Source organism: Euleptes europaea, chromosome 15, assembly GCF_029931775.1.
Source record: "Euleptes europaea isolate rEulEur1 chromosome 15, rEulEur1.hap1, whole genome shotgun sequence".
Taxonomy (NCBI): Eukaryota; Metazoa; Chordata; class Lepidosauria; order Squamata; family Sphaerodactylidae; genus Euleptes; species Euleptes europaea.
Genome location: NC_079326.1, coordinates 38583859 through 38592270, shown reverse-complemented (window position 1 = coordinate 38592270; position 8412 = coordinate 38583859). Strand labels below are relative to the sequence as shown.

The following is an 8412-nucleotide window of genomic DNA, read 5'->3' as shown; positions in this document are numbered from 1 at the left end:
CTCCCAGGGGGTCCCCAAATGGCTTCCAAACAGGGGTCCCATGGCGCCCTTCCAGCAGTTTGTCCCTGCAGTTTCCGCACACAAGATCTCCCCAAGCGTACTGTGTGAATGAGGGTCTTTCCACGGCTGCCAGGCAGAGGCTGCAGGGAATCTCCCAGGGGGTCCCCAAATGAATGAGGGTCTTTCCACGGCTTCCAGGCAGAGGCTGCAGGGAATCTCCCAGGGGGTCCCCAAACGGCTTCCAAACAGGGATCCCACGGCGCCCTTCCGGCAGTTTGCCCCGGCCCTTTCCGCACACAAGACCTGCCCAAGCGTCTCGTGTGAACGAGGTCCTTCCCAGGGAGGCCCAAGGGCCACGCCTGGCCGCCAGCCGGTCCGAAGGCGCGGGGGCCACCAGGAGGGGGTCACACGTCGCGGGCCGCCTCCCTCTTGACGGCGCCGCCCCCCGCCGCCGCCTTGAGGCGCCTGTTCTGGTGGGTCTTGACGTGCTTGGCCAGGTGGTCGGAGCGCATGAAGCGCTTGCCGCACTCGCCGCAGCCGAAGCGCTTCTCGCCGGTGTGGGTGCGCAGGTGCCGCTGCAGCTCGTCGGAGCGCGTGAAGCTCTTGCCGCAGAAGAGCCAGCCGCACACGAAGGGCCGCTCGCCCGTGTGCCAGCGCAGGTGCGCCTTCAGGTGCGACGTCTTGCCGTACACCTTGCCGCAGCCGGGCAGGTGGCACACGTGCTGCTTCTTGCGGCCCGCCGGGGCGTCGGGGGCGTCGGGGGCGGCGGCGTCGGGGCCGGCCTGGCAGTTGGGGCAGCGGCAGCGGCGGCACCTCCTGGCCGCGGCCGCCAGGGGCGCCTTGGGGCGGAGCAGGGCGGCCAGCTGCGACTGGTACTGCTGCGCCAGCTCCGACGGCGCCAGCACCACGCCGCGCTGCAAGCCGCCCGGCGCGAAGCGGGGCGCGCCCACGGCGGCGGGCGGCGCCGCCTGCTGGAGGCTCCACCAGGGCAGGTCGTCGGGGGCCGGCGCGGCGGGCGAGAGCTGCCGGCAGGGCTGGGGCGGCGGCAGGAGGCCGGGGTAGGCCGTGGGCAGGGCCGCCTGGGCGGCGTAGGGCACGTAGGGCGGCGGCGGGCAGCCGGAGGGCAGCGCGCCCACGGAGGGCGGCGGCGGCGGCGGGAGCATCTTGACGGGCGAGAACTCGTACGGGTAGGCCGGGTCGGCCGGCGGCGTCAGCGGCAGCTCGTGCGCGCCCCCGAAGGCCGGCTGCGGGGCCAGGCCCAGGGCCGGCGGCGCGCCCGGCGAGTGGGCCGGCATCTCGCCGCCCCACGGGTGGAAGAGCCTCGACGGCGAGCCCAAGGCCGGCTCGTAGGAGACCTGCAGGAAGTCCGACGGCGCGCCCGGCTGCCCGATCCGGCTGCAGGTGGCGGCCAGCAGGGCCAGCGGCGAGTGCTTGGCCAAGTCCGGGGAGGCGCTGGGGGTGCGGTCCTGCAGGCGGGGGGGGGGGAGGAGGAGGAAAGGATGTTAGACGGTTCCCGGATCGCCTCCTTCCAGCCCAGCTCCTTCACCCCCACCCCACCCTTTACATTATTACAGTCTACGACCAGCACAAAAACAGGTACAGGGAATGAACATAAGGAATAAGATCAGCGTACAACCGAACTCATGTCGCAACTGCCAGCAAACGTGGTCCATACCAAACACAAACTGCAGGATAAAAATAACCTATAAACAAATTTACAATCTGAAATTCTTCTTGACAAATACTGAAAATTTAAACCCTACCCAGAAGCTTTAAAACCCTATCGCTCTTTCTGTCAAAAGGCCCTTTTTTTACTTTTTCTAAAATTACAAACTTGGGTACCCCCAGCCCACCGGAAAGTTTACTGGTAGTCACAAAGCACCAGTTGCTGAGCACGTGGGCGGGAGAGTTCCCCCGAAAAACAGGGAGGGGTGCCCGGAGTCAGCATCGCGCCCACATCCCCCCCACCCCAAAAAATGTACCACTGGCAGCCCCGGTCTCCTCTAGCTCCTGAGGACTGCGCGCTACCCCCCCCCCCACTCCTATTTCAGGTCGCCGGACTTGTTCCGACAAACTGAAAAGTAGCTTGGAGACTGTGGCTTCGGGGGTGGGGAGGGATGATCCCAGTCCAGAGGGAACCTCGTAGTTGCAGAGAAAGACATTTTGGGTCGAAAGGAGCGCGTCGGGCCGTGGCTCAATGGTAGAGCATCTGCTAGGCATGCAGACGGTTCCAGGTTCAATCCCTGGCATCACCAGTTAAATGGACTAGGCAGGAAAGTGATGTGAAAGACCCCTGCCTGAGACCCTAGAGAGCCGCTGCCAGTCTGAGTAGACAATACCGACTTGGATGGACCAAGGGTCTGATTCAGTAGAAGGCAGCTTCATGTGCTCAAATAAGCGCGTCTCTTTCCAGTCCAGAAGCCACTTACTCCGGACGCTTTTCAGAAAGTTGGTTTTGCAACACAACCCCCGTCTGGAAGAGTTCAGTACTTGAGCCTGCTTGTCCCTCTGTGCCCTGCAGCTCAGGTGGCGCGCACGCCTCCGGGGCGACCGGGCCCCCAAGCGGATCGCCTCCCACCTCCCTGACCTCGCCCGTCCCCCTCGCCTACGCCCCGGCCCCGACTTTCCCTCCCCACGGCCGGAGATGAACCGGCCACTGACCTGAAGAAACGCTTGCAGAGGGTCGTTCCGCAGGACCGCCACGGTGGCCATGGCTACCGCGCCCGGGGCGAGAGGAGGCCACGGGGGCGATGCCGCGGCATGGAGTCGCTCCCAGCAAGCCCAGAAGCTGCCCAGTTTACTTCTTTCTGCCCCCCAGCCGCCCGCCCGCCCGCCCGCCCGCCCCCCCCTGGCTTCACCAGCCCACCAGTCCCGGGCGCGGCGCGATCTCGGCGGACTGTCTGACTGCGCCAGGGATCACCTCCAAGAATTTGATAAGGACTTTGCTGGGCCGCCAGCCAGTCAGAGGGAAGATTTGTGGCTTTGAAGTTCGCCGCTGCCCAATCATCAAAGAATAGCGGCTCTTTCAGAAGCGAAAGCAAATCCTTTGAATCCACAAAGCTCCTATGGTGTGTTTGTTGGTCTGGATAAAAGAGCTGATTATTACGGGGGATGGGAAGGGAGGAGATAAAGGCGGGACAATTAATGAAGTAATCACTATGTGGGAAATGTATATACACAAATAATTGGATTTTCTTGATCAAAGGGGCCCTTACCGCCTGGAGACCCTCGCGCTGGGTGCTCAAGACCTTGCCTTTTCGCCCCATCTCGTCTTTATTACCTTCCTTTAAAAAAAAAAGTATATTGCGATTAAGGGTTTCCAGAACTCTAAAGTGACAGTTGCTACCTCCAGTGATATTCAATATCATCATCCTGATCTCATGTTCCAGTGGGTGGGACTCGACAATTCTATAAAAAATTCCCCCAAAAAACTTCACTGCGGTGGGTGTGGATCCCTCAATCCAACTGCAAAAGTTTGACAGTTCGTGTGTGAGATTTTTCTGAAGCCACAGAGAATTCCTAGTGAGGGATCCTTCACAAGCGGCTACAAAAAAAAAAAAAAAAAAGCCAATTCCTTGCCCCTTTTCCCCTGTCTATTTGTCCTGTTGCATTTGGGAGTTTCAGCCTTGAGAGATGCTTTGGTCTCCTACAAACGGTATGATTTAGCTGGGGTTTTAAGAAACGTTTTATTTATTTAATACCTTGAAAGGAATTGTTATTTTTTTTAGACAGCCAGGAAAATGTCTTCCAGCCCTACATAAGAAGCCTGCCCCAAAGAAGGGAAGAGTTCTGAACAATTCAAACCTTCAATAGAAATACTTCATTGACCGGGAAATCCGGGCCAGCTTTAAAAGAGCCTTTATGGGTTTGCTCCTTTCATCCCTCCCCGACACAAATTTCTAACTTGATCCTAAGTAGGTCGCGGGACTCCCCCCACCCCCCAGGAGGTGTTTTTGTTTTGCCATCAAGTCACAGCCGGCTTATGGCAACCCCTCATGGGGTTTTCAAGGCAAGGGACGTTTGGAGGTGGTTTGCCATCGCCTTCCTCCGTGTCATGCCCCTGGTATTCCTTGGAGGTCTCCCATCCAAATACTTTCCCTGCTTAAGTGTTGAGGACTGACCAGATCGGGCTAGCCTGGACTATCAAAGCGAGGACTGTGGTCTTGCTAGCCACAGTGAAATCAGTGGCCCTTACTTCCATTTAAATATATTTAGGGCAGGGGTCTTACTTTAAAACCAGGGCCGCTTCAGCCGCCAGAAGTCTGTTTCTCAAAGGGCCAATTTGGAAGCAGAGCAGGGCACACGCCCTCTTGCTGTAGGGTAGACCGTACTTTCGAAGAGGCGATGCTCCGTTCTGGAAACTGCTTTACAAAACAAGGCTGGAAGAAGGGTTCAGAATCGTCCTCCTTCTTTTGCCCCAGGCATTCTCGTGGCCCGTAAAAAAAAGAAAAGATATAAATTTAAAATCTGTGCCAGCTTTTTAAAAACAAACTAATACAGCGTGCCACCACTGAACCTTCGGTGCAAATTTCAGGCCGGCTTCCATCTCCCAGAGGCCAAGGCGCTGTCCTAAGGACGCCTCTGATTCGGCTTCAGGCGTGTAAATAGGCCATTTATGCATGGGAGGTTTTGCCTTGGATTTGCCACTCTAGATGCACATTTTCCCCATCCAGATTCTCAGAACTTAACAATAAGCCCCCATGCAGAGTTCTGAGAATTTGGATGGGGAAAATGTGCATCTAGAGAGCGGCAAATCCAAGGCAAAACCTCCCAGGCATAAATGGCCTAACTCTCTCCGCTTGGGCAGATCCTTGGCGCTGCATTCCCTGCAACAGTGACCATTTATGCATAGGAGGATTTGCCGCTCTCTAAATGCACATCTTCCCCATCCAAATTCTCAAAACTTAACAATAAGCCCCCAATGCAGAGTTTTAAGAATCCGGATGGGGAAAATGTGCATCTAGAGAGCGGCAAATCCAAGGCAAAACCTCCCCTGCAGAAATGGCCTCTGTATCCATCTGAAGTTTGGGCACGCGCCGAAGGGGGGGGCGATGAGGAAGGGGGCTTCCCAGGGGTATCTCGGGGAGGGGGAGGAAAGGGGAGCGCCGGGGCGGCCCTTCCCTTCCCCACGAGCTGACATTTCTGTAACTTTCCCCAGGTAACCTGAGCCGCCCGGCGCTGGGTCGGCTTCCATTGTATCCGCCGTTGCCACCGAAGCCTTCTTAAACGCCCGGCACAGAGAGATCTTTATCTGGCTTCCCTGTGCAAACAATCCGTGGCCTCTCAAAGGCTTCCCAAGGGTTGGAGGGGGCTTGAATCCGATCGGCCTCTTTGAGGGGATTAGAGGGCCACGTCCTCTCCCACGGCTCCATATGGAGTCTAGGGGAGAAGGAAAGCCCCCCCCCCCGCCGGGCCCCCAGGCCATCGACGCCGACGCACACCCACACTGGGGGGCTGGAGAGGAGGAAAGAGAGGAAGAGGCCTTTGCCTCGGGCCCTCCTAATCGTGCTGACCCTAGGACAACGCAGGCAGGCGTGGCGGGGAGACGCAAAAAGGGCCCCGATCCCGGACCGTGCCCTTGAAAAACTTGACAAGCACTTCGGCACCACCTCGTGCTTATATGACACGGTTGACATATCCTGTACACACGTCTCATATCATGTCAGGAAATGCAAGTTGGTATATTTTCCACGTGCGTGTATGAAAAAAATATCAGCACCGCTACGATTGAGTTTAAATCGAAGCTTGGAGGCTCAGAGATGCCGCCTCCCCAAACCCCAAGTCAAACTCCCCCAAGCTCTTGGCTGATCCTGCATTAAGCAGGGGGTTGGACCAGATGGCCTGTATGGCCCCTTCCAACTCTTTGATTCTATTATATTAGGAACATATGCAGGATAATGCTGCTGCAGTAGAGTCACCAGGTCCCTCTTCACCACCGGTGGGAGGTTTTGGGGGCAGAGCCTGAGGATGGCGGAGTTTGGGAAGGGGAGGGACTTCAGTGCAATAGAGTCCAATTGCCAAAGCTGCTATTTTCTCCAGGTGAATTGATCTCTATTGGATGGAGATCTGTTGTAATAGCAGATCTGCAGCTAGTACCTGGAGGTTGGCAACCCTAATTGTACTAGGCGTTTTGGAACACAGGCAGGATAACGTTGCTGTAGTTGCCTTATGGGCTTCCTAGAGGCACCTGGTTGACCACTGTGTGAACAGACTGCTGGACTTGTTGGGTCTTGGTCTGATCCAGCAGGGCCTTTCTTATGTTCCTAAGTGGACTCAACGAAGTTGAGCTGGAAACCAAGCCGCTCCTTCCTAACTGCTGCGGAACCTTAACTTGCGTGTTGCACCCCCATGCGGGATTGCACATCAGCATTCCTCTTGGCCCCAGCTGAAGCTGGCAGAGGAGAGGTGGCCGTCCTTTGCAGGAGGGAGCCCTTTCAGACTTGCTTGGCTGTTTCCCGGGGAGAGGAGGAGTCCTGAGCTGGGTGGAACTGTGGGGTGGGGGTGGGGGTCGAAGAGAGACAGCCAGAGAGACATTAAAGAGTAGAAAGGCCTTGTTTCCCATCAATCACCTGCCATTTCCCTGCTCAGCGGGGAGGCTCAGCCACCAGGGCGGAGAACACGAGATGGTCTCTTCTCCAGGCCATAACCATGCGCTAAGTGACCTTTGCACTCCTTGGGAAGACGAAAAGGGCCGGGGATCGCATGGTCTCTTTGCACTCAAAACTAACCCTCAACCCTCAGCCGGATTTCATCCCCCTCTTTCTATCAACTGAATACCAATCCAAGGCCATTTATGCATGAGAGGTTTTACCTTGGATTTGCCGTTCTCTAGATGCACGTTTTCCCCATCCAAATTCTCAAAACTCAAAAATGAGCCCCATGCAGAGTTCTGAGCAAATTCTGAAAACTCTGCATGGGGAGCTTATTTTTGAGTTTTGAGAATTTAGATGGGGTAAATGTGCATAAAGAGAGTGGCAAATCCAAGGCAAAACCTCCCTGTGCATAAATGGCCTTGGATTGGTGTTCAGTGCCTCCCGTGCATAAATGTCCCGTTAGCAGTGTCAGAAAAGCCGTGTGGGACCACCTGTGTGTAAGTTTTCAATGTCTCCAGAACTCTTTTATCAGGCTGGATGTTAAAGGTGGGGGGAGGGGGGAAGCCCTGATCTTAAGACCTTCACTTGTCAGCATCCTGTATACAGTGCTGGGCAGGTTTGGAATGGAGCCATTGTCTGCTGGAAGAAGTAAAAAATGGGAAGCATCCTATTGAATGTACAAACTTGACTAGGAAAAGCTTTATGTCCCCTGGAGGGATTTCTGGGCAGAGGTGACCCAGAAACAAGACTCATATAATCATCTCAATGGAAGGTTAGGATTGGGAATGCTTTTGCTTTCTGTAGGATTTCACTTTCAGGCAGAGTGTTTAGGAGCAAGTCCTACACTTAGATCCTGAGCTTTTTTTAAAGTGCCATTGGTACTAATGATACTACTCATGAGTAAGAGGTTTAAGGCGTCTGATTTGCCCATCGATCTATTTCCCTGGTGGCTTTCCACATCAGCAGTGGATTGCCTCACTTCCATTGCAATCCTATGCACACTTATGTGGGACTAAGTGGGACTTCCTTCTGCACATGGATTTATAGGAGTGCGTTAAAACCAAATGGTCTTTCTCTTCCTTTGCAAACGGCTTCAGGAAAAGTTTGGAGGAAAACTTTGATATCACTGGAATTGAATGCAAAGTAAGCACACACAGAATTACATTAAACCAGATCCACGCGTGACAGTGTTGTTGAGATGGAGAGTGGAGGAAACAGATTCTCATTTCGGACCCTACTCACCAGGCAAGAGAAGCCAATGTCAGGGACACAATTATTTGGATCCTTCAATGCAGTGAGGGAAGCAGCGTGGAGTAATGGTTAAGGTGTTGGACTAGGACCTGGGAAAACCCAGGTTCAAATACCCACTCAGGCCATGGAAGCTGGCTGGGTGACTTTAGGCCAGTCACACACTCTCAGCCCTGACCCCAGCTAGTATTTGGATAGGAGTCCTCTAAGGAACACCAGGGTTGTGACATGGAGGGAGGCAATGGCAAGCCACCTCCCAATGTCTCTTGCCTTGAAAACCCTACTGGGTTGCCATAGGTCAGATGTGACTTGATGGCAAAAGAAAAAGAAAAAAAGTGCAGTGAATGTTTAAAAGTTGCTTTGTGTTTTTTTAAGCAATTAATGTGTTAGAAGATCAATGTGTCTTTATTTCACAAATTTGTTTTCAGTTATTAGGAGACGCACAGGAAAAGTCAAGGCCAAAAAAAAATCCAAACATGACACAAATGCAGGGAAAGAGACACCAAAGAACATAAAAACATTAAAAAGAAAGACCCAGAGAGTCATTAAATAAACCAAAGCAGAGTCCAGA

At 54.6% G+C, this 8412-nt stretch overlaps 1 protein-coding gene across 1 annotated transcript; it reads right to left on the bottom strand.

Moving 5' to 3' along the window:
• Window positions 1-404: 404 nt before the first annotated feature.
• SP5 (Sp5 transcription factor) lies at window positions 405-2779 on the bottom strand. Its single transcript, XM_056861526.1, has 2 exons — window positions 2662-2779; window positions 405-1466 (listed from the first exon to the last, which is right to left on the bottom strand). The coding sequence occupies exons 1-2, from the start codon at window positions 2710-2712 to the stop codon at window positions 405-407; spliced, it is 1113 nt and encodes a 370-aa protein (XP_056717504.1). The 5' UTR covers window positions 2713-2779.
• Window positions 2780-8412: the final 5633 nt, after the last annotated feature.

Excerpts from the sequence above, each read along its gene's own strand:
- SP5 (XM_056861526.1), bottom strand. The coding sequence starts at position 2,712 with ATGGCCACCGTGGCGGTCCTGCGGAACGACCCTCTGCAAGCGTTTCTT. Across the intron at positions 1,467-2,661 it reads CTCTGCAAGCGTTTCTTCAG|GACCGCACCCCCAGCGCCTC; the intron begins GTCAGTGGCCGG and ends CCCCGCCTGCAG.